The sequence below is a fragment of the Bombina bombina genome, chromosome 4 (genome assembly GCF_027579735.1).
Source record: "Bombina bombina isolate aBomBom1 chromosome 4, aBomBom1.pri, whole genome shotgun sequence".
Taxonomy (NCBI): domain Eukaryota; kingdom Metazoa; phylum Chordata; class Amphibia; order Anura; family Bombinatoridae; genus Bombina; species Bombina bombina.
The window spans coordinates 711,911,416-711,937,853 of NC_069502.1; the positions used below are offsets into that span (position 1 = coordinate 711,911,416).

The 26,438-nt window shown below is 38.6% G+C and overlaps 1 protein-coding gene and 1 long non-coding RNA gene across 5 annotated transcripts in view; one reads left to right on the plus strand and one right to left on the minus strand.

Moving 5' to 3' along the window:
* EYA4 (EYA transcriptional coactivator and phosphatase 4) overlaps positions 1–26,438 on the minus strand; it is a 506,638-nt gene that overhangs the window by 180,256 nt on the left and 299,944 nt on the right. For all 4 annotated transcript variants that reach the window (XM_053710909.1, XM_053710910.1, XM_053710908.1 and 1 more), the window contains one exon: positions 25,411–25,479. In XM_053710909.1, coding sequence (XP_053566884.1) covers positions 25,411–25,479 — 69 coding nt within the window. The remainder of the gene's footprint in view (positions 1–25,410; positions 25,480–26,438) is intronic.
* Positions 1–26,438, plus strand: part of LOC128656766 (uncharacterized) — a 104,207-nt gene that overhangs the window by 60,870 nt on the left and 16,899 nt on the right. The window lies entirely within an intron of this gene.

Consider the following 26,438-nt stretch of genomic DNA (forward strand, 5'->3'; position numbering starts at 1 on the left):
ATAACACATGCGCTATTGATTGTGTGCCGCTTGTAATCTAGCCCTATGTTTTTTTAAATATGTCGGTCTAAAACAATAATTTTACATGAATCTATTTTAAATCAGTTTTCTTCCCCATTGTATTATGTTTCCACAATCAATATCTTAAAGCAGTATTTTTAACAATAAATGTATAAGTTAATGGTCATAATATGCAAACAAAGGGTGCCAAAAGCTTATCTCAAAGGGTTACACTAGATTTCAATACTTTTTTTTTTTTAATTATTATTATTAATATTTTTTGGGTTTGTTATCTTTTAACACTTAAGATGAGCAACATTTCCATGCAATGCAATAATGTTGAAACAAAGAAAACCACTATTTAACATGACAAACTAATGACAGTACAAGCTAAATATATAGGGTATGTATACATGAAATAGAAAAGGGACATATTTGTTTGCCAAGAAAATATATCAAAAGTAAATGTGTCCTTTTTGTTAAATACTGAAATACTTAACTTAAATAATTTCTTTACTAAAAAATCAGTTTTTGTTAACCATATTGCGGGAGTGATGTTGACTCTCTTAGTTTCAAATTATCCCCTTTTGAATCCGGTATATAATTATTTTAAAAAAATGATGTGAAATAAAAAAGAGCCTCAGCCTATCCTGTATTACTATATTAATTTTTTTGCATATTAGTCAAATAATGCAACGCTTTTATACTGTTTTAATGCTATTTATTTTAATAAATCCTAAATAGATTGGTAAAATAAACAAAGATATTTTGAGACCTTAAAGTGATTGTAAACTTACACTATTATCTTGATAATATTTGTAATAAAAAAGTAAATGATGGGCACTTTTACTGATCAAAATCATTGTAGAAGCTAAATTATAAAAATAATTACCCTTTCATTTTGTTATACATTCCTATGTTAATCCGCCCGCAATGCATAGTCTATTTCTGTGTAAAATTTTGAATCAGACTATAGCCAATTGCAACGCACCCCCATCGCCATTACAAGTGGCTGGTTATTGCTACCGCAAGCTTGTGGTAGCAATCAGTGCTCATAAAATTAACCAGAAATCAGAAGGAATTTTGCCATCTCTTATTTTTCTCTCTCTCTTTTTCTCTCTCTCTCTCTTAATCTTTCTCTCGCACACACACACACACTACACAGAAATATTATGGGGTCCATTTAACAAAGGCTGGATGGACAGGGATGGACATCTTTGCAACTGTCAGCCCAGCATTGAGGCTAGCAGGCAACAATTTGCTACCTGCATTTATCATTGCACAATCTACTGCTTGTGTGATGTGGCCCCCTGCTCACCCCGGTCAGAGATGTCTGGGAGGATTGACAAATGCCCCTTTAGAGTTGGCGTAGCAGGTCAAGAAGCTGCAGACTCACTCATGCTAAAGGAAGCTACTTCAAGGTGGTAACTGGGCCATAGAACAAGCCACTGAGCTGTTGTAAGGCTAAAAGAAGCTACTCCCAGTTGGTAACTGGGCCATAGAACAAGCCACTGAGCTGTTGTATGGCTAAAAGAAGCTACTCCCAGGTGGTAACTGGGCCATTGAAAAAGCCACTGAGCTGTTGTATGGCTAAAAGAAGCTACTAACAGGTGGTAACTGGGCCAGAGAACAAGCCACTGAGCTGTTGTAAGGCTAAAAGAAGCTACTCCCAGGTGGTAACTGGGCCATTGAACAAGCCACTAAGCTGTTGTATGGCTAAAAAAAGCTACTACCAGGTGGTAACTGGACCAGAGAACAAGCCACTGAGCTGTTGTAAGGCTAAACGAAGCTACTCCCGGGTGGTAACTGGGCCAGAGAACAAGCCACTGAGCTGTTGTAAGGCTAAAAGAGCTACTCCCAGGTAGTAACTGGGCCAGAAAACAAGCCACTGAGCTGTTGTAAGGCTAAAAGAAGCTACTCCCAGGTGGTAACTGGGCCATAGAACAAGACACTGAGCTGTTGTAAGGCTAAAAGAAGCTACTCCCTGGTGGTAACTGGGCCAGAGAACAAGCCACTGAGCTGTTGTAAGGCTAAAAGAAGCTACTCCCAGCCCCTAAGCTGTTGACCCTAAGGGCGGCAGAAATTATCTCCTGGGGTTATCATTTCCCTTGTGCAGAGGAAAATTGCCTAAAATTTCAGGGCTGGGCTGACTTTGTTAGGTGAGATCAGACTGATATACCTCTGGAAAGTTATCCTTTGTGAAAAGCACAGTTGGGCTAAAAGAAGCTACTCCCAGGTGGTAACCAGGCCATAGAACAAGCTACTGAGCTGTAGTTTGTTCCTGGCAGATCACTTCTCTTTCTGTTTGAATTCGCTCATTTGAGCCTGTAGCCGAGGGTGTTATAAAGCTGCATTCACAGCTTCTTAAATGGAGCCCTATAGCTAGGGATGAGCGAATGTTTCTCAACATTCAAAAAAAGAAACAAATTTTAACACATTCGTTCGTTCGAAACAAATTTCGAATGTTTACATAACATTCTAACATTCGATTTTCGAATGTTCGGTTTCGAATTTTACGATTACATTCGAAAATATTTGTTTAGAAAATGTTTTAATTTATATATTTGTAATAGTATTTCTAGTGCTTTCTTTAAATGTAATATTCAAATTATGCAATATTCGAATTCCAAAAATTCAAATTTATATGTTTGTAATAGTATTTCTAATGCTTTCTTTAAATGTAATATTCAAATTATGCAATATTTGATCGAAATAGAAACATTCAAATTGATATATTTGTATCTATTATGTATCAATTTACTAGATTCCCAACCACATGAACTATTGAACTTCTGAATAGTATTTGTTAAATAGAATGTTAAATTCGAAATTTTGAATGTGGACATTTGATCTAATTATAAACATCGAATTTGAAAGTGACATTCGAAAACTGTAAATAGCATTCGATTATAGAGTTTTTAAGAATTTTCGTACATATCAACATTCGGATTTGTAATTCGAATTTCGGTAATAACATTCTTTCTAACATTCGAATTCGGAAATGTACACATTCGCCCATCCCTACCTATAGCCTGACTATAACTGCATTGACAAATTGTGTAGGCTTAAAGTGAACTGCACTGGTTATTGAAACTGTTAATAAAGGCTTTATGCCTTTTGTTTCACTGAGTGAGTCTTACACATAACTACACTAAGCTCTGTTAAACCTAACAAAAATGTTTTAATTACAATGCCTTAGAAAGCATACATGCATATATATAAAGCAGATGCCTCACCAATAAGCATATATGAGTTGCTGGAAACCTTCTCAACCACCATGAACAACAAGGGTCTGATTTTTTAACTGAGTTGTGTCCTCACCCTATAAATGATATTTGCCTAAAGTAATATTCATTTCTATAAAAGAGTTTTTCATTTTCATTCATATGATACACAATGCTGCCTCTATATGTCACCTGATGTAAAATAGTAATCAATGAACCCACTTGTAAAAAGTTATAAAGTAATACATGGGGTTGACATGAAAAATAAACCCTCACACACAAGGCTGCTCTCATCACCTAATGAGTAGCCTCATGAATTGTTTAACTGCTAAAATATTTATATACCTTAACCAAAAATAAACCAATTTACATGTGACCAGCTTCAATGAAAGCGAATGGACAGCGATTATTGATTTAAAAGGCAGGGTAACTGTAAGGCATATTGATCACTTTAATAGGCTAAAAATAAGAAACACGGTTAACAATTTTTTTTCACTAAGTTTAAAGTGATCTAACCATCACACAAATGTATAGACCACTCTACATCTGCCATAACCGTTAATTAGATCAGCTAAGTAAACAGTGTTATCAAGTACCTATATTGGGATGAAGACCTGCTAGGATTGGCACATAGAAAAGTCCAAACATAACATTAGGTTGAGGGTTAATTTGCCCTTAGAGCCACTTACAGTATATGCTCTTTGAGTTGTCAATGCTCTCAGGTACCACATTCTGTGGGTTATATGTATTATGTAGCTGTATACATAAACTATCTTTAGGGCATCTGTTAAAAACTGAATGCAGTTTTATAAATACCATTTAAAAGGGCACTCAAGTCAAAATAAACTTTTATGATTCAAAAAGAGCATGCAGTTTTAAAACACTTCTAAGTCTTCTTATATTCATACTTTCTGGGGAACAAGATCCTACTGAGCATGTGCACAAGCTCACAGGGTATACATATACTAGTCTGTGATTGGCTGATGTCTGTCATATGGTACAGGGGTGGAAAAAATAAATTTGTCAAAAAAAATCTACTGCTTATTTGAAATTCAAAGTAGGTGTTAAATCATTGTCTTTTCTATTATGCACTTGTTAAGTACGCAATTCTGCTGCATTAAGTGGTCCTTTAATTGTACAAGGGAACGATGCAAAAAGGAAATTTATGCTTACCTGATAAATTTATTTCTTTTACGATATGACGAGTCCACGGATTTCATCCTTACTTATGGGATATCGCCTCCTGGTCAGCAGGAGGAGGCAAAGAGCTCCACAGCAGTGCTGCATAAATAGCTCCTCCCTTCCCCCCAACCCAGTCATTCGGCCGAAGTTAGGAAGAGAAAGGAAAAGCCAAAGAGAAGAGGTGACTGAAGTTTAACAAAAATAAAAACCTGTCTTTAGAAAAAAAATGACAGGGTGGGCAGTGGACTCGTCATATCGTAAAAGAAATACATTTATCAGGTAAGCATAAATTTCCTTTTCTTTTACAAGATATGATGAGACCACGGATTTCATCCTTTCTTATGGGATACAATACCAAAGCTATAGGACACGGATGAAAGGGAGGGACAAGACAGGAACCTAAACGGAAGGCACTACTGCTTGAAGAACCTTTCTCCCAAAAACAGCTTCAGACGAGGCAAAAGTATCAAAATTCTTAGACGCCTGCAAGTAGAACTTCAAAGCACGGACTACGTCCAAATTATGTAACAGACGCTCCTTCTTAGAAGAAGGGTTAGGACACAATGAAGGAAAAACAATGTCCTGATTAATATTCTTGTTAGAAACAACCATAGGAAGAAAACCAGGTTTGGTACGTAACACTACCTTATCAGAATGGAAAATAAGATAAGGAGAATCACATTGTAATGCCAAAAGCTTAGAAACTGCGAGCAGAAGAAATAGCAACCAAAACTAAAACTTTCCAAGATAATAACTTAATATCCATGGAATGCATAGGTTCAAACAGAACCCCTTGAAGAACATTAAGAACTAAATTCTAATTCCAAGGAGGAGTATTTGGTCTAAACACAGGTCTGATTCTAGTCAGAGCCTGACAAAAAGATTGAACATCTGGAACATCTGCCAGACGCTTGTGTAGCAAAATAGACAAAGCAGAAATCTGTCCTTTTAAAGAACTTGCTGACAACCCTTTCTCCAATTCTTCTTGGAGAAAATATACAATCCTGGGAATCCTAATCCTACTCCATGAGTAGCCCTTGTATTCGCACCAATAAAGATATTTACGCCATATCTTATGGTAAATCTTTCTAGTAACAGGCTTGCGTGCCTGAGTTAAGGTATCAATGACCGAATCAGAGAACCCTCGCTTAGATAAAATCAAGCGTTCAATCTCCAAGCAGTCAGCTGCAGAGAAATTAGATTCGGATGATGGAAGGGTCCCTGAATGAGAAGGTCCTGCCTCAATGGAAGCTTCCATGGTGGCAGAGATAACATGTCCATCAGATCGGCATACCAAGTCCTGCGAGGCCATGCAGGAGCGATGAGAATCACCGAAGCCCTCTCCTGTTTGACTCGAGCAATCACCCGGGGAAGGAGAGCAAATGGAGGAAACACATAAGCTAGGTTGAACGACCAAGGCGCTGCCAAGGCATCTATAAGTTCTGCCTGAGGATCCCTGGGCCTGGATCCGTATCTCGGGAGCTTGGCATTCTGATGAGATGCCATAAGATCCAGCTCTGGTCTGCCCCATCTGAGAATCAGGGTGGCAAAGACCTCTGGGTGGAGTTCCCACTCCCCCGGATGAAACGTCTGTCTGCTCAAAAAATCTGCTTCCCAGTTGTCTACTCCTGGGATGTAGATTACTGACGGATAACAAGAGTGAGCCTCCGCCCACCGAATTATCTTGGATACTTCTGTCATCGCCAAGGAACTCTTTGTTCCTCCCTGATGATTGATGTAAGCCACAGTCGTGATGTTGTCCGACTGAAATCAGATGAACTTTGCCGAAGCCAACTGAGGCCAAGCCTGAAGAGCATTGAATATTGCCCTCAATTCTAGAAAATTGATTGGAAGTAGAGACTCCGACCGAGTCCAGACACCCTAAGCCTTCAGGGAATTACAGACTGCACCCCATCCTAGAAGACTGGCGTCTGTTGTCACTATCACCCAGGAGGGTCTGCGGAAGCACGTCCCTTGGGACAGATGATCCTGTGACAACCACCAAAGAAGAGAGTCTCTAGTCTTCTGATCCAGATCTATCTGAGGAGACAAATTTGCATAATCTCCATTCCACTGTCTGAGCATGCTCAGTTGTAGAGGTCTGAGATGAAAACGAGCAAACGGATTGCCGCCACCATCAATCCAATTACCTCCATGCACTGAGCCACTTACGGCCGAGGATTGGACTGAAGGGCTCGGCATGTATTCAGAATCTTTAACTTTCTGACTTCCGTCAAGAAGATTTCAATGGATATAGAATCTATTAGAGTTCCCAGGAAAGGAACCCTTGTCTGTGGAATTAGTGAACTCTTTTCTAGATTCACCTTCCACCCGTGAGTCCTTAGAAAGGACAGAACCATGTCAGTATGAGACTTTGTCAGTTGGTAAGATGACGCCTGGATTAGAATATCGTCCAGATAAGGCGCCACTGCAATACCCCGCGGTCTGAGATCCGCTAGCAAAGACCCTAGAACCTTCGTGAAGATCCTGGGTGCCGTGGCCAGCCCGAAGGGAAGAGCCATGAACTGAAAATGTTTGTCCAGGAAGGCAAACCTTAAGAACTGGTGATGATCTTTGTGGATAGGAATATGAAGATATGCATCCTTTAAGTCCACTGTAGTCATATATTGACCCTCCTGGATCAATGGAAGAATTGTCTGAATAGTCTCCATCTTGAAGGATGGAACTCTAAGAAACTTGTTTAGACTCTTGAGATCTAAAATGGGTCAGAACATTACCTCTTTTTTGGGAACCACAAAAAGATTTGAGTAAAACCCCTGCCCCTGTTCCTGTATTGGAACGGGACAAATTACTCCCATGGTGGAGAGGTCTTCTACACAACGTAAGAACGCCTCTCTTTTTATCTGGTCAACAGACAATCGTGAAAGAAGAAACCTTCCCCTTGGGAAGGAATTTTTTAACTCCAACTGATACCCTTGAGACACGATTTCTAGTGTCCAGGGATCCTGAAATTCTCTCATCCAAGCCTGGACAAAGAGAGAAAGTCTGCCTCCTAGTAGATCCGGTCCCGGATCGGGGGCCGCCCTTTCATGATGTCTTGGGAGCAGCAGCGGGATTCTTGGGTTGTTTACCCTTGTTCCAAGCCTGGCTGGGTCTCCAGATGGACTTGGCTTGTGCAAAATTCCCTTCCTGTTTAGCAGAAGAGGAAGAGGGGACTCCCTTGAAATTACTCTGTCTACCCCTCTGTTTAGATGTTTTACCCTGAGGTAGGAGGTGTCCCTTACCTCCCATAATGTCAGAAATTATCTCTTTCAAGTCAGGCCCAAATAGGTTCTTTCCCTTGAAAGGAATAGCTAAAAGTTTGGATTTAGAGGACACATCCGCAGACCAAGATTTTAACCATAAGGCTCTGCATGCTAGAATGGAAAATCCTGCATTCTTAGACGCCAATTTGGCAATCTGAAAAGCGGAACCCGTAACAAAAGAATTAGCCAGCTTAAGGGCCTTAATCCTATCCATCATTTCCTCTAAAGAAGTCTCAGTCTTAAGAGACTCTTCTAAGGTGTCAAACCAAAAGGCAGCCACAGTTGTGACTGGTACAATGCAGGCCGTTGGTTGTAATAGAAACCCTTGATGAACAAATAGCTTTTTTAGAAGACCCTCCAACTTTTTATCCATAGGGTCTTTGAAAGCACAACTGTCCTCAATAGGGATAGTCGTACGCTTAGCCAGGGTAGAAATAGCTCCCTCCACCTTAGGGATCATTTGCTAAGAGTCTCAGGTATAGGGTACATTTTCTTAAAAATAGGGGAAGGTGAGAACGGGATACCAGGTCTTTCCCATTCCCTAGTAATAATTTCCGAAATTCTCTTAGTAACTGGAAAAACGTCAGAATAAGATGGAACCTCTAAATACTTGTCCATCTTACACAATTTCTCTGGAGGGACCACAATAGAGTCACAGTCGTCCAGAGTCATTAAAACCTCCCGTAGTAACAGGCGGAGGTGTTCAAGTTTAAATCTGAAAGACATTACTTCCGAATCTGTCTGAGGTAAAGCACTCCCTGAGTCAGACAGTTCCCCCTCAGACAGGGCCTCCCTACCCCCCAAATCAGAGCCCTGGGAGGGTATATCGGAGATAGCCATCAGAGCTTCAGAAGTCGCAGGGACCCCATGGGCCTCTGCCCTACTGCGTTTACCTTGAAAAACTGGTAATTTAGATAAAACTTCTGAAAGAGTGGATAACATAACTGCAGCCATATCTTGCAGAGTAAATGAAGCAGATGCAGTGGAAGAAACCAGCGTCGCTTGAATGGGTGTTAAAGGCTGTGACGCTGGGGAAGAAAGTTGTGGCATATCCTGAATTTCCTCAGGCTGAACACATTCCTTAGAACTATTTTTATTTAAAAAAAAAATTCTTTGCACTGTAAAGCTTTTTCAATACATGCGGGACAATGTGTAACTGGAGGTTCCACACTGGCATCTGAACACATACGACATGTGCTTTGCTTCATGTCCTCCATGATATACAGAAAGGCAATAGCAAACTTGGATTACGTCTCTAAAATCTTGCTAATCCAATTTAACCTACTGTGTCTTTAAAAGCCACCCACTGTAAAAAACGTTCTCTTTTATTTTATATAAGGAACTAGACAGAGATAGGCTTCTTCTTACGTATAGCTAACTCCTATAACGTAGCTTTAAGATAATTAGACACAGGGAAACCGTTTATGACCTTTGTATATAAAAGAAAAATACAGTCACCCTGCCGCGGCTCCTACCTGTCTCCACGCTCTCAACTAAAATCTCTTGTCCGGACCACCTAAGATCGCTTGTGATGATATACCCAGCGTCAGCCAGCTCTGTAGTTCAATAAAGAAATAGAGAGAGTGCCCATATTAGCGTCAAGCCACCATACTATTCCAGCGCTTCTAACCCATATGTGTTTTTTGCAAAAGTTAGAGTGTCTGGGACAAAGAGACAATATGTCGGTTCTCATTCTCTGTGACCTCAGTGAGAATCTGCATACTGCATAAAAGCCTATAAGCCCATAGTATCAAAACGTAGAGTACAGTCAGTTCTGAGATATGCTGCAGGGCCCCAGAAACAAAAAGACTGCACTTACCTCCATGCTGAGGAACAGCATGAAAAACTCACAGTATCAGGGGGTCCACTCTTCCTCCTGAGGTCCTGTGCAGACAGAAGGGCCTTAGTTAAACTTCTCTAAAGCCATCACAGAAGAGCAGCAAAAATGTGGGAGGCGCAGTGCAGGTAAAACCTCACCAGTTCCCAAAACCATAAGGTTATAAACTCCAGAGGCTGCTCCAAATAAAAAATAGTACACTTTGGCATCATTTAAAAATAATAAACTCCTGATTGAAGAATCTAAACTCACACCTCACTTTACCTCACTCCTATCACTAACACAGGCAAAGAGAATGACTAGGTTGGGGGGAAGGGAGGAGCTATTTATGCAGCTCTGCTGTGGAGCTCTTTGCCTCCTCCTGCTGACCAGGAGGCGATATCCCATAAGTAAGGATGAAATCCATGGACTCGTCATATCTTGTAAAAGAAAATGTAAATTCAAGATGACTAAAATATCCTTTTGTTAAGCAGTGTATCTGTAAAGCTGTAGTAAAAAATGAATTAGGAACTCCTCTACCACAGAAAAGTAAATTCCATTCAGATGATGGCTATTTACTGTATTTAGCAAGTTACAAAATGTAATTTGTTAAATGGAATTTGGAATTTAAGAGGAAGCAAGCTTGACTTAATAGGGAACAATTCTGGGAACCAACAATTTAACTAATATTGCTTTAAAATTAGGTTTATCTTAATTCACAAAGCTCTGTCTTCTTCCTGGATTCAATTACATGTATTTCTATTATTTGCTTTCTAAAACTGTTTATCAACCCTATACAAGAATTATATTCAATTGATTTAAATGAAAGCAAATTCTTGATTCAATGCATACTAAAATATAGCTTGCAGCAATGACATAAAGGGATTTATTTATTTATTTTACGTGTTACAAAATAACCCTGTCTAATATAAATAGATTTAAAAATAACCAATGTAGACAAATACTAAATAGCAGCCAATTTGCCATGCAATTACATCAATTATTTAACTAAAATTATCTTATTACCACTAAAAGAAAAGAAAAATCTGGGTACAAAATATGTAAAACATTAACCTTAAAAATAAACTTGATTTTAGGGTTTATAGATTAAATTAACTGTCTCCAGGATTAAATATGAAACCATTTTTTTTTTCTTCCGTTATTCTGATAGGACATACAATTTTAAACAGCTTTCCAATTTACTTCGATTATCTAATTTGACCATTCTCTTGGCATCCTTTGTTAAGGGTCAGCAATGCACTACCAGGAGTTAGCTGAAAGCCAATGACATGAGGCATATATTTGCAGCCACCAATCAGCAGCTTCTGAGCCTAACTATGTATTCTTTTCAATAAACGATAGAGAAGGAACAAAACGAATTAGGTCATATAAATAAATTTAAAAGTTATTTAAAATTGCATGCTCTATCTGAATCATAAAAGAAAAAATGTGAGTTCCATGTCCCTTTAAGAGATGCATCTAGTTAAAATCCAATCCATACTATTAAAACATCAGGTGTTTTTTATTTGACAGCTTCACTTGGGACAATTTATTAAAAATGTCATGATCTATCCAATCCATTTAACTTTAATTTTGACTACTGTTTCTTTAAGGTCAAGATTTTCTTGCTATCTTTATTTTAAAATCAGGAATGTAAAGCTTAGGAGCCGGCCCATTTTTGGTTCAGAACCTGGGTTATGCTTGCATTTTGGTGGCTAAATGTAGTTACCAAAACGCAAGAGCTATCCAGGGTGGGCTGGCTCCTAAGCTTTACATTCCTGCTTTTTAAAATAAATATAACAAAAGGACGAAGAAAAATTGATAACAGGAATAAATTAGAATGTTACTTAAAATTGAATGTTCTATCTGAATCATGAAAGAAAAAAATGTGGGTTTAGTGTCCCTTTAGGTCTGTCCTTCAAAACATATACAGTATGCTGCTACATTGAATGATAGCAGGGTTTGCAGTTATCAAGGCATGGGTGGGGAACGAGCCTACCTTAACCCCTTAACGACACACGTCGTACGTCAGACACAAACTGGTCATTAAAGACCAACGACGTACCCTGATATTGAGGCATCACTGCAATACCGTTTTTTAAACACCAATGTAGAGAGAGACACTCTGTGGCCCTCTCTGCATCGGCCAGCAATGGTGCAATCTTTGGTGGGTGGGAGCCGCTGAAGGGAGGCGGGTGGGTGGCCATCACTGGGGGTAATGACAACAGAGGGGGTGGGATAATGCGCAGGGATGCCGGGAGCGCGCATGAATGTGGGCATGCGCACGGAGGCAGGAGCGGGCACGGGGCGGGAGTCCTACACTATGAAACAGTGTAAAGGGAAGGAGGGAGGATTTTTTTTATCTAAGGGATCTGGGAGGGGGGGTTGGTAATTGAGGGGGGGAGCTACACTACAGAAAAATAAATAATAAATAAATAAAATAAAACATTTTTTTTAAATTTGTATGCAAACTGGGTACTGACAGACAGCTGCCAGTACCCAAGATGGCAGACAATAAGGTTGAGGGGGAGGGTTAGAGAGCTGTTTGGGGGGGGGGATCAGAGACGGGGGGGGCTAAGGGGGATCCTACACCGCAGAATATGTATTATTTGTTTTAATTAAAAAAAAGCCTTTTATTTTAGTACTGGCAGACTTTCTTCCAGTACTTAAGATGGCGGGGACAATTGTGGGGTGGGGGAGGGAAGAGAGCTGTTTGAGAGGGGTCAGGGAGGGATATGAGGGTGGGATGTGTCAGGTGGGAGGCTGATCTCTACACTAAAGCTAAAATTAACCCTACAAGTTACCTAATTAACCCCTTAACTGCTGGGCATAATACAAGTGTGGTGCGCAGCGGCATTTAGCGGCCTTCTAATTACCAAAAAGCAATGCCAAAGCAATATATGTCTGCTATTTCTGAACAAAGGGGATTCCAGAAAAGCATTTACAACCATTAGTGCCATAATTGCACAAGCTGTTTATAAATAATTTCAAGTTGAAACCTAAAGTTTGTGAAAAAGTGAGCATTTTTTTATTTTGGCAGTGAAATGGTGGCATAAAATATACCAAAATGGGCCTAGATCAATACTTTGGGTTGTGTACTACACTACACTAAAGCTAAAATTAACACTACAAGCTCCCTAATTAACCCTTTCACTGCTGGGCATAATACATGTGTGGTGCGCAGCAGCATTTAGCGGCTTTCTTATTACCAAAAAGTAACGCCAGAGTCATATATGTCTGCTATTTCTGAACAAAGGGGATCCCAGAGAAGCATTTACAACCATTTGTGCCATAATTGCACAAGCTGTTTGTAAATAATTTCAGTGAGAAACAGTTTGTGAAAAAAAAATTTATTTGATCGCATTTGGCGGTGAAATGGTGGCATGAAATATACCAAAATGGACCTAGATCAATACTTTGGGTTGTCTACTAAAAAAAAAATATATACATATCAAGGGATATTCAGGGATTCCTGACAGATATCTGTGTACCAATGTAACTATCGCTAATTTTGAAAAAAAAAATGGTTTGGAAATTGCAAAGTGCTACTTGTATTTATTGCCTTATAACTTGCAAAAAAAGCAAAGAACACGTATACATTGGGTATTTCTAGACTCAGACAAAATTTAGAAACTATTTAGCATGGGTGTTTTTTGGTGATTGTAGATGTGTAAGTTTTTATAGCAAATTATAAGATATGATGAAAATAATGGTATCTTTAGAAAGTCCATTTAATGGCGAGAAAAATGGTATATAATATGTGTGGGTACAGTAAATGAGTAAGAAGAAAATTACATCTAAACACAAACACTGCAGAAATGTAAAAATAGCCCTGGTTCTTAAGGGTAAGACAATTGAAAAATGGCCTTGTCCTTAAGGGGTTAATCACTGCAACCTCTGCAGCAGTTCTGTTAAAGCTGCACATTGTAAGACCCAGACCTTATATGCAAATGTATGGAAGCTCTATCCAGTTCAAGCTGTATAAATCCCAAGTCCCACCTTTTTAAAACAAACCACCCTCCTGTTAAAGAAGTTGTAAAATGAAATTGTATATTGGACTTTGTAATAAAAGTGCATTACAAATGCTGTTATAGCTTTTTGGAGGATAAAATTAAACTTTTACGATTCAGACAGAGTATACAATTTTAAAAGTTGATTTCTATTATAAAATGTTTATTTCCACTCCATTGATACTTAGCTCCTTCTAATGGGAGCGTACTAAGGCAGATTCTGGATTTGCATATGGCTTGAGCACTATCTGTATAACATTGTTAAATACAGTAGAATTGCATAATCCACAAAATAGCAACAACATAGACAGTGATACTAATTGCTTCCCTGCCCACTGTATCATGTGACAGCCATCAGCCATTTACAAACCCATATTCATAAACACTGTGAACTCTTGCACATGCTCAGTAGGAGCTGGTGCCTCAGAATGTTTGCATATAAAAAATATAAATTATGCTTACCTGATAATTTCCTTTTCTTCTGATGGAAAGAGTCCACAGCTGCATTCATTACTTTTGGGAAATAAGACACCCCAGCCAAAGGCTTAAATACTCCTCCCACTCCCCTCATCCCCCAGTCATTCTGCCGAGGAACAAGGAACAGTAGAAGAAATATCAGGGTGAAAGGTGCCAGAAGAATAATAAGGACGCCCCACATAAAATTACTAGTGGGGAGCTGTGGACTCTTTCCATCAGTAGAAAAGGAAATTATCAGGTAAGCATAATTTATGTTTTTCTTCTTAAATGGAAAGAGTCCACAGCGGCATTCATTACTTTTGGGAAAATAATACCCAAGCTATAAAGGGCACTGAATGCCAAGACGGGAGGGTACAAGAGGCAGCCCATACTGAGGGCACCAGGCTTGAACCTCTACCCAATAAAAAACCCCACTTTGTCCGAAGTCGATACAAATTTTAAAGGAAAAGCTCCAAGGACACTGACTCACAGCTAGTCCAGAAACCAAACTAGAGACCACCAAACAGACTCGACTGAGCCAACAGTCCTCCAGGAGACACCGTCACCCAACAGATGGTCCCCCACCACTCACCCCCACTAATGAAGGGGACACCAGTCAAAACCACAAAGGGGACAAGGCAAAGGAGAACTGAGGAAACCGAAAGGTCCCCTAATACAAAAAAGAACACCTCCAAGAGAGAGCCCAACTTACAGAGATCCAAATGGGCCCAAACAGGGTATACCAGCAAAACCAGGGATAAGACCGGGCACAGAGACAGAACAGACGTCTCTCCAACATCCTGCAAGCACTGATGAAACTGAAGAGGCAAAGTCCTCCCAGCGTCTGAACATAGAATACCAAAGTATTCAACCACGAAAAAATGTGTAATAGACTCAGGCGAAAAATCCCAAGTTTGAGAACACAGAGTCCATATCAGGATGACACAGAGGGCACTTGCGAGGAAGAAGAAGCAGTCAAGCAAGAAACAGACTGCAAAAGCAACCCCCAGACAGAGGGCACGCTCCAGGCAACCAAAGCTGCCAGACCTACACACAGGTCCCTAAAAAGGGGAACACAAAACCTCAATCGAGGCCCCCCGAGAAGGAGAGTATACCCTCAGAACCCGAAGGAAGAGTAGACCCTCTTCTGAAATCAATGGAGCAAGTTGAAAGGAAAATCTATATCCTAGCAGACTGAGCTAACAGGATAGACTCAACAAAGTTCACACATCCAAAGGAGACTGCAACCTGAATGCATCGCCTTAGACTGCTCAGCCATCCTGACCTGCAGACCCACACCCAGCTGGACAAGCCCAGCTTCAGGGATCTAAAATAGGGGAACAGAAGTATCCCGAAACTGTTACAGGAACGAGCATAAGGATAGCACAGCCATCCCCACAGAATACAAGTACAACCCGACTTTGAAAACAGATGACAAGGCCATAGACCTAAGGATCTATCAAAATAAAGATCCAACAAGTCTGACTTGGAGCCAGCAAGACCCCAGGGGGAACTAATCCCACCTTTCCACCTCCCATCGAGAAGAAGCCCCAAAAAAGTACTCCATCTCCATAGGGAGGAGAATATCCCCTAAAGAAAAGGGATGAGGCCGGAAGGGCATCAACTGTCCTCAAGGCCCCGAAGCCACTGGCTAATGTGAAGATAAATCCCCAACACAAATGTCCTAGAAAAGGACCCCCCTACAAGTAGCTTGCCAAGAAGAGGCATAGCCCACCCATTCGCCTGCAGAGCAGGGAATCCACGGGTACACTGGCAAACTGACCAGGGGAATGCAACCCTAAGGCGCACCAGAAATTGGACATCCAGCGCCAGCAGCTGGGTATGAACCAACAACCCTTGAGGCACAAGCCACACAGCTAACCACTAGATGACATTGGCTACTCTGTTGCAAAGAGTAATAAATACTCTGAAAACGTGGCCAGCCATGACCAAGTCAGGTAGATGGAGCAAGGACATAGCCCAAGTTCCCACTACCCTGGAACACCCCGACCAGCCCTGAGATCCAAGATTTCAAAACAACCCAAGACTGGGTCAGGAAAAAGACCAAGCAAAGTCTCAGCAACTGGAAGTCTCAGGGAGAAAAACAGGTCCGGGCACCAAATAGTTCAGGCAAACCTTACCCAAGAACTAAACACCCCAACTGGCCAAAAAGCCAAACACAAGATATATGGATGCAGATCCAGAGAATCCAGATAGCGAGAAGAACTCAAAAGCCCCATATAAGGAAGAAACCACCCCTAGCTAAAGTCCAACGTTACAAGGAGCAAGTCGTATGAAGAGACTTCTCAAAGCCTCAGGACAACACAAGGGATACCTTGAGGTCAAAAAAATTCCTCTAGCAGGGCTAGTCTCCCCATCACTTCTGAACATATCCCAATAAAGGGATATAAAAGAGCGCTGATATTTAAAATATAAAAAAGCAATAATCAATATAAAACCAGGTAGTACACTTAAAATATAGTAGATCAAGTCTACCGTATTAGTCCTGTTTAATGTCCATAGACTGGTAGTAAATTGAAGGGATAAAGGTATCCTCCTGTTACGTGGGTAGGGCTGCTCCTCTTGATCCCAGAGAGTGTGGAACAACTGTTAAAATAGAAAGTAGAAAGAGGGCGCCACAATAGCGTGATACCGTCTGGATATGTAGGTATAGATATAAGTAAGTATTATGCTTACCAGATGGTGTGACACTGTGCTGTGACCAGTGCAAGAAAGCAGGCTAGCACTTATCAGTGACTAGTACACTGTGGAAGCCAAGCTCCAAAGGCACTTGTCCTAGTTGAAACTCTGAGTGTGTCTCCTGTTGGCTGGACTTCAGGTGCTGCAGAGGTGTAATCTTTTGTGTGTTGTTCAGTTGGTATTGATAAACCACAACACAGACAACTTCAATAAAATGGCTTTTAATACTTATGACGCGTTTCTCAACCTCAAACAGGTTGTTTCATCAGATAAAAAAGTGAATGCCATCATTAACAATTGTTAACAATTTATACACATTTGTGTGTCAAAAGAGGAAGTTGTCATCATATGTGTGATCCAATAGAAAAACATTTGTGTGCATTCAGCTGTGGAAACCACAACAGGCTCCCAGCTGTTACAATTTAAAAATGTAGACAGAGTAACAAGGTTAAAATAGGGTGTGTATAAATGTAAGAATCTAAACTTTTAACCTATTGGTTACATTGTAAAAATGAATGAACAAAATAAAACAATCTTATCACTTTGTTTACATTAAAAGTTATTACATATATAACCTCACTTAATCATTTATTGTAATAGACACAATCCTTTTGAAAAAAATATATATGTTTAGTTTAAAATAAGTGTATGTATGGAAAATGCATAGTTCATTAAGTAATCAGGATCTGAATGGGAGTCTAAACTTTTAACCTATTGTTTGCATGGTGAAAGTGATGATTTAAAGAAAATGTTATTATTAGGTTTTTGTAGAAGATAGATACTTGTATAGCCTCAATATAGTTTGTTATAATGGCTTGCAAAATGTTTCACCTCAATAATAGTTTGTTATAATAAACATAATCTATTTTAAAAGGGAATTATCACTTTGTTTTCATTAGAAGTTATTGCCTATGTAACCTCACTTGGTAGTTTATTGTGATAGACACAATTCTTTTGAATATGAAAAAATATGTTTAATTGTAAAAAAATGTGTGTATGTATAAAAGGGTGATTCATTAAATAATAAAGATCTGGATAGGAATCTTGACCTTTAACCTGTTGTTTGCATTATAAATATGAAGAATTAAAAAATTTAATGAATCACCCTTTTATACATACACACATTTTTTTACAATTAAACATATTTTTTCATATTCAAAAGAATTGTGTCTATCACAATAAACTACCAAGTGAGGTTACATAGGCAATAACTTCTAATGAAAACAAAGTGATAATTCCCTTTTAAAATAGATTATGTTTATTATAACAAACTATTATTGAGGTGAAACATTTTGCAAGCCATTATAACAAACTATATTGAGGCTATACAAGTATCTATCTTCTACAAAAACCTAATAATAACATTTTCTTTAAATCATCACTTTCACCATGCAAACAATAGGTTAAAAGTTTAGACTCCCATTCAGATCCTGATTACTTAATGAACTATGCATTTTCCATACATACACTTATTTTAAACTAAACATATATATTTTTTTCAAAAGGATTGTGTCTATTACAATAAATGATTAAGTGAGGTTATATATGTAATAACTTTCAATGTAAACAAAGTGATAAGATTGTTTTATTTTGTTCATTCATTTTTACAATGTAACCAATAGGTTAAAAGTTTAGATTCTTACATTTATACACACCCTATTTTAACCTTGTTACTCTGTCTAAATTTTTAAATTGTAACAGCTGGGAGCCTGTTGTGGTTTCCACAGCTGAATGCACACAAATGTTTTTCTATTGGATCACACATATGATGACAACTTCCTCTTTTGACACAGAAATGTGTATAAATTGTTAACAATTGTTAATGATGGCATTTACTTTTTTATCTGATGAAACAACCTGTTTGAGGTTGAGAAACGCGTCATAAGTATTAAAAGCCATTTTATTGAAGTTGTCTGTGTTGTGGTTTATCAATACCAACTGAACAACACACAAAAGATTACACCTCTGCAGCACCTGAAGTCCAGCCAACAGGAGACACACTCAGAGTTTCAACTAGGACAAGTGCCTTTGGAGCTTGGCTTCCACAGTGTACTAGCCACTGATAAGTGCTAGCCTGCTTTCTTGCACTGGTCACAGCACAGTGTCACACCATCTGGTAAGCATAATACTTTCCCCATTACTTCTGCACAAGCAGAGGACACAGGGAAGAGAAAGGCGTTAAGCCTTCCCAACTCCGGCAAACCCTGAGCTAACAAAGTCCCCACAGGGATCAACCATCACCCGGAACACAGATCCCTAAAAGGAGATCCAACTCACCCGGAGACAATGGAAGAAGACCCAAAGGTCTCTTATAACTCAGACAGACAGTACACGTCAAGAGTAAGAGCTGCATCTAGATACACTATAAACAGCTTACGCGTACACCTGCAAGGTGCCAAGAGCTGCAATAGGTTTTAAACTGCAAACCTTCTGCATGCTAGACAGCTATCCTGTACAATCTGTTAGATCAAGCCTAAAAGGACAAATCTAGAACCCTAAAACTTAATACCAAACTGCTCAAACTGTGGTAATGGGGCGCTAAGTCCTCCAACCCTCCACCGCAAAGGGAAGGAAAACTCAAGGTTCTGATGATATCAGATGACAGATAGAGTGACGCAGCGGAAAACTCCCCTGCCCGGTCATCTATGACTGAAGGCTATAAGGACTGAAACAATCCTTTCCGCCTCACGGACCCACAGGTCCTCTCGAATGCTTAGGTGAACATGAAAACCAATGATAACCTGGGCACTCGGCGCTTCTACCGAACCAGCCAAGCAGAACAGCAGCACGTGTCTGAACAGTCGCAAGAAGGAACGAACCCGACAGGACCAGCCTGCACTTAGGGTCCTAACCAGCAAGCTGCATAAATTCTCCCTCGTAGGGGAAAAAAAAGAAAACAGACATTTTTAACCTAGGACTGTGTCCAAAACAACTTCCGAAGAAGTAATAAAGAGTATCAATCCCAGAAGGTTCCCGAAGGAAACAAAAACAAATAAAAGACATCCTATCGGATACAAAAATAAATAAATAAGGCAACCCGGAGGTTAACGCCCAAAAAGACACAGGACTACCCGCAGGACCAGCCAAACGGAGCCCTATCTTTCAAAAACTGGGAAAGATCTCATTCAAATGACAATAAGGAGATTACATCATCCCCACATGTCTAATGAGGTGCACCATTCGAATTATCAGACTGAAAATCCCTGTATCTGGTAATGATAGGGTCATTCAATAACTGAAAAACATGTCTAAGCAATACAGGAAGGTGCACAATCCTGTAACGAAAGACACAACACTCAAGGACAGTTACACCCACAGGGAACTGTAGAGGCCCTCCCCAAGGCGGAAGGCCCGGGACAATAGGGCACGAGTACAATCTCAAATAAACATCTGGACTCTGCAGATGAATAATCGCCAACATTATGTGGAAGCGAAAACGTGCTGCAACCTCTGGGGGGAACACGCCACCCTGCATTGAGGAATCATAAACTGAGAACTCGCCTCTCGGAGGACAAGACCCCCAGAGGCGGATGGCTCAGCTGTCCCTTGATTCCCCGAGCCCGAGGCCAATCAGGATTCGTCACTGGACACAGAGTCTAAATCTGAAATTAAAATAGTCTCTTTATCAGAATCCTCCATAACTGAATCTGAAGTTTGAACAGTCTCAGCATCAGACTCCTCCATAATTAGATAGAGGATATGCAAATATGGACTAAAGTAGAAAAAACAAAAACGGCACCTGACACCCACAATGGCTGGGGCACTCACCACCTCCTATGACCAGACCCCTGCAGACTAGAATATTTCCTATGCCACACGGACGGGAATGCGGAAATGAAAAATGGAATGTAACCACACCTGACCACAAGGTGAACCAAAAGGTTGCGACACTTCCGATGGCCTGAATGTTCAAAACCACGAGCCCAGTAAACATCACTTATAAGCAGGTTGAATCACATAACAAACATGATTATAAACCCCCCTGTTCAATAACCCCCCTCATGATTCCAAGATACTAACAGAGACTCACTGAGACCCTTATGTTAAGTTAGACCCGCGCGGTGGTAGCCTCTCGGGAAAACATTCACATTACAGTCATTCATGAATAAAGTAAAATTAAACGATCTTACTGGAATCTACGCCGTGGAACAGGAACACGTCCCTTCAAGTGCGATGGATAGTAGCATTGCCTCCGCCATGGACTTCAGAGAAGAAAGCAGGCAGCGGAGCGAAGTTCGGCCATGCAGATTGCTTGAGGAGCTATTAATATGAGTACTCGGGATGGTTTAGCAGAAAGACTCTCCATGCATTTCCGGACTCTAACTTTCATCCAAGCCCTCACTGAAAGACTGACAGGACTACTTAAAACTCCTGTCCCATGCCGAAGAGTACTACCCTCCATAAGAGACAAAAATAAAAATAAAAAAATAAAATTCTGACAATTCTCTGCCAACCTCCTGGGATGAAAGGCAAAGAATGACTGGGGGATGAGGGGATTGGGAGGAGTATTTAAGCCTTTAGCTGGGGTGTCTTTGCCTCCTCCTGGTGGCCAGGTTCTTTTTTACCAAAAGTAATGAATTCAGCTGTGGACTCTTTCCATTTAAGAAGAAAAGACTGCATAAATTGAAAATGGAATAAAATGGAAAGTATCTGAATCATGAAAGAAAAGTTTTGAGTTTCATGTCCCTTTCATTTTGACATCAGTGTCCCTTTAAAAACATTGTGGCAAACACAGCTGCCATGCTCCTGATCCTACCTAGGTATGCTTTCATAGAAAGGAGCTTAGTTTTAAAAAAAGTATACCAAATTAAATAAATACATTTGATAATGGAAGTTTTTTTTTTTCTTTTGATTTAATGCTCTACATACATCATTAAAATTTAATTTAACCTCCCTGTCCCTTTAAGTTCAAGATCAGTCATTCTGTGCACATACAAGCTGTTGATCTCAGAGCACCCTTTGGTTGGTGTGTAATGATCATGCACTCGCTTGACTGTCAATCAAGATTGTGCATGAGAGTGTACTTACTACTGTGAGTATACCCCAAGGTCGTAGATGAGGGCAAGTAAAAGGTGTATATCAGAGTACACTTTCATGTCCCTTTAAATAGAAGGTCAGCAGCTCTATGATATTTTAATAAAGATTCCAATTAACTAGTTTACTGATGAATAGATTCATTTAATAGGGGAATATTGATTAAGGCCAGCTGGCTTCAGAATAGAACCTTGACAATGTTGATTGGAAATCAATAGGTTCATGACTGGAAATATCACAGCTGAATGAAGGTTTGGAAGCATATCACTATTACGTCATTTTTTTTAAACATAAAATAATAATAACTGCTTGATTTTTCACCAAAATGGTGATCACTCCTGAAATGTGTATCAGTTTCATATTCAGATAATATCATTGATGCATGTCAGGAAGTGAAATGTTCCACTGAGATAAACTGAATAGTTTAAAATGCTTAAGTGGACAAATACCAATGCATTATTAATTGTTTTAGCCTAGAATAATTTAACAGAAAGAAGTCAGTGTCATATTACACTTAACTTCTCTGTGTGTTGATCTCCAATGCCAGTATCTAGCTTGTACCATACTTAAGTGAGTGCATTAGAGTAACTCAGAATTTTCTTTATAAATAGGATATTAAGGTGACCTAAAAAGAAATGTTTAAAGGGATACTGAAGTCAAAATTAAACTTTCATGATTCAGATAGAGCATGCAATTTTACACAGCTTTCCAATTTACTTCCATTAACAAAATGTGCACAATCTTTTTATATTTACAATATTTGAGGCCCCAGCTCTTACTGAGCTAGAATTCACAGAATATATGTATATGCATTTGTGATTGACTTATGGCTGTCACATGATACAGGGGGAGTGGAATAGACATAACATATTAGTTAGAAAAAAAATCTACTACTCATTTAAAGTTCAATTGCATTGTCTTTTTATCATGCATTTGTTGTTTATGCAAATAGATTTTGCATAAATCTACTGTTTTTACCGGTACTTTGATCTTTCTAAAAATAAGAAGCATGCCATAGATTTTTCTATTGTTTTTCTTTCTTTTTTTTTCAACCTCTGACTAGAAGATACTAAAACACTGTGAGAATTCTATTTAAAACTGAATCTTTAATAAAAAGGAATGCAGTGCATCACAATATATTACAGCCCAGTTTGGCAGCCAATGAGTTAAATGTATTCAACTGGGTAATAATAAAAAAATAAAAAAAATTGCTCAACATTAAAGCGACATTAAATACTAAATACTTTTTATAATCATATTATTGAGGTTAGTCCTCACTTCCTACTAGTCATGGGTGCCACCATGTTGAAATGTAGCTTTCACTTCATTCCAGTGTATCTATGTACACATATGTACAGCAACTCTCCTTCAAATACCTACAGTCAGATCAAGGTTCCATAATTAGAGGGAAGTGCATGAAATATATTTAGTGATTAATGTCCCTTTAAGTATTTAGCAACATACTGTTAAAATATATTTAGTGATTAATGTCCCTTTAAGTATTTAGCAACATACTGTTAAAATGCTATCATTGCCCAGCTTTCTATAGACAGCATTTATTTGTAGACATAATTCCAAGAAAAGGTAAGATCTCAAACCTATTGCAAAAAAAATGTATAGCTATTTTTTGATGCCAGCTCCATTTTTGCAACTGTATCACACTACCGCTGACAGCACACAAAATGGTTGCCAGAGACAATTATAACTGGTAGTATTACCATGACCACACTTACTAAATCACTAAATGATGCAAAGTCTCATTAAAATACATAGGAAATATGACAAATTAAATAAATTAAATCTGTTTTTATTTTGTTTTCACAAGTAAAGTATCTGAATACTGTGCATTATGACCAATATATAACAATAATTTAAATTATTGTTTAAAGGGACATAATACTCATATGCTAAATCACTTGAAACTGATGCAGTATAACTGTAAAAAGCTGACATGAAGAAATGAACAGCAGCCAAACAGGATCAACAGTGCTGAGGTCATGAACTCTTTTACTGTGATCTCATGAGATTTGACTTAACTCTCATGAGATTTAATTGTAAACTTCCTTAAGCTGAATAGGGAAATAAGATGAGAGTGAACGTAAGCTCGCTCCTTCCGCTGTCCTGGGACAGACATACTGATTTGCTGCTCATAAGTCCTTTACAATGGGATGTGGCTACTGAGAAACTTTTGATATAAAATATCTTTCCTTTTTACATAGAGATGTTCAGGTGATATTTTCTAGTCATCTTTTTACAGCTATATTGCATCACTTTCAAGTGTTTAAACATTTGGGTATTATAGACCTTTAATAAAATATATATGAGTGTATTTAAGTTTTGAATAGAAACATTTATCAAAAATGCTTCTGGTAAAAGTTATCACAGTTTAAGTAATAGCTTTTATACATTTGCTTTTGTTTTCAGGCAAACAGTCAGAAGAACAATCTTTTAACTAATTAATAAACTGATTTATCTTTTCATTCATTAAAATAATAATCACCTGTACAAAACACACTATGCTTTTTAATTTGATTATCCCTTTAACAATTGAACAAAAATAGCAACAAATATTAATTAATTTGTTAATTAGTTGATTAGTTAAAAGTGCTATTCTCTATTAGCTTGTGATCAAAAACTCAGAATTGTGAAAAAAAATCTTTATTCAAATAATTTGTCCTTAACAAAAGCATGTTTAATAGCTTTTACTCAGCACAAGTTCAAGCTGAGCATATATATATATACTGTATATATATAATATATATATATTTATACTCGGGTAAACCTGACATTACCCAAGCAAGTAGCTGTGGGTAAAGCCCGATGTAATGTAATTCTCCCATCTACACAATTTTTTTGCCTCTGTCTGGGGGGTTTAAGGAAGGCGCACCGCTGATCCTCTGTCATCCACCCCAAGTAAAACTTAGGGAATGAGGATCACAAGGGGGGTTTCGCACCCCTTTGAACCCACTAGGCAGAGGTAAAAAAAGATAGTGAAAATGTGTGAATTACAGTGCATCATATATATGTTTGATGTTGTGCACTCTGAGAAGATTTATCATGGTTCATGGGCTTTACCCACAGCCGCTTGGGTAATGTCAAGTTTACCTGGGTAATGCTAAGATTACCCAATTTCTTACTTTAACCGCAATATATATATATATATATATATATATATATATATATATATATATATGTCCCATGCATGCGCAATGAAATCCTACACAAGCTCAGAACTGACATTGGCTCGTAATGAGTCAGCGACAATGCAAATTTAGTAATCGCAGGCTCTCTGAGCAGGTGAGGTGTTTCAATGAGGGTGCTTAGAGTATTTGCCCATATGGTGCGTGTGCACTCTTGAAGAGTAAAACTTATAGCTGTAGTTGCCATAACTTTTACTAGAAGCATTTCTGCTAATACAAAAATGTTTCTATCCAAAACTAAAATGAAATCTTTGACATGTCATTTTTTTTTAACATGTCCATTAAATAGTGCAGCACTGGAAAGCTCTCACACACAGTAATTTACAACTTCCATAGAAAGCATTTTGAGATAGTGCAAAAAAACAAACTACTGTTGCAGGCCATTTTCAAACAACTGCAACAGGGTTAAGATGTTGCCAAAAAGAATTTTGAAAGTAAGGAAACAAAAAATAATAAAGCAGAGAGCAAAGAAAAACACATCAACCAGAGACACACCATGCATTGTTTTATGCGGACTCATACTTGTTGCCGAAGACGGTGTGCTGCAACTTAGCAGCCAGTCAGCAGTATTTAGAACAGTCATATTCTCTCCTAAGAAAGGGAATTGATGTAACATTTTTTAAATGTGTGTGTATATATATATATAATTATTTATATATAAACACAGATACATTCTTTGATTCAATTAAAGGGACATTAAACGCTTTGAGATGGTAATATAAAATGATAAATTGTATATAATAAAACAACTCTGCAATATACTTTAATTATTTATTTTGTCCTCTTTGCCTGTAATTCCATTCTGAAATTGTGAGCTTTTCAGTTCCTGTTAGAAATGGAAGTGCAGAACACTGTTAAATCCAGCACAACCATTGGCTGCACACTCTAGTGACCTATTTATAACTGACCCTAATTGGCCACAGCAGAGAAGGTAACACAAGTTACAACATGGCAGCTCCCAGTTTTTTATAGACTAAAACTTTATCCTTATTTTGTCACTTTTTAAACAACTAATGAAACTTTAAAAAATACATCTACATGTTACTCATGGACTAATCTTTTCTTTGAATGCATCATTCTATCTAGCATGTATTTAGTGTTTAATGTCCCTTTAATACATATGAATAGAAAGCATTGTGATTTTTACTATCAGATGGCTTTTCAAAAAGCAATCCTACATTTGATTTAAAAATGACATATATTGTATCTAAGTAAAAATCAAGAGACAACAGCTTGTTATAATTGCATATACATACAGCTCAAATGTATAACTTCAGACACAGCTTTGCGTGGGAGATCTATGTTAGATTAGAGAATAAGCAAGAGCTGAAATAGTTGTGTCTGATTTGACACTGAGCAGCAATGTTAAACCATTAAGTTATTTAACTGTGGATTCTCTTGCAGCGCGCAACTGTGTCTAAATGAGATAAATTGCCAGGGGTTAGGGTTGAAGCATTCCTGGCACCTCAGCTAGTTTGGGTTCAAATGCCAACAGCAGGTATTTAGGAATCTTCCATGTTAGAATCAAGGACAAAAAGGACATGAGACCA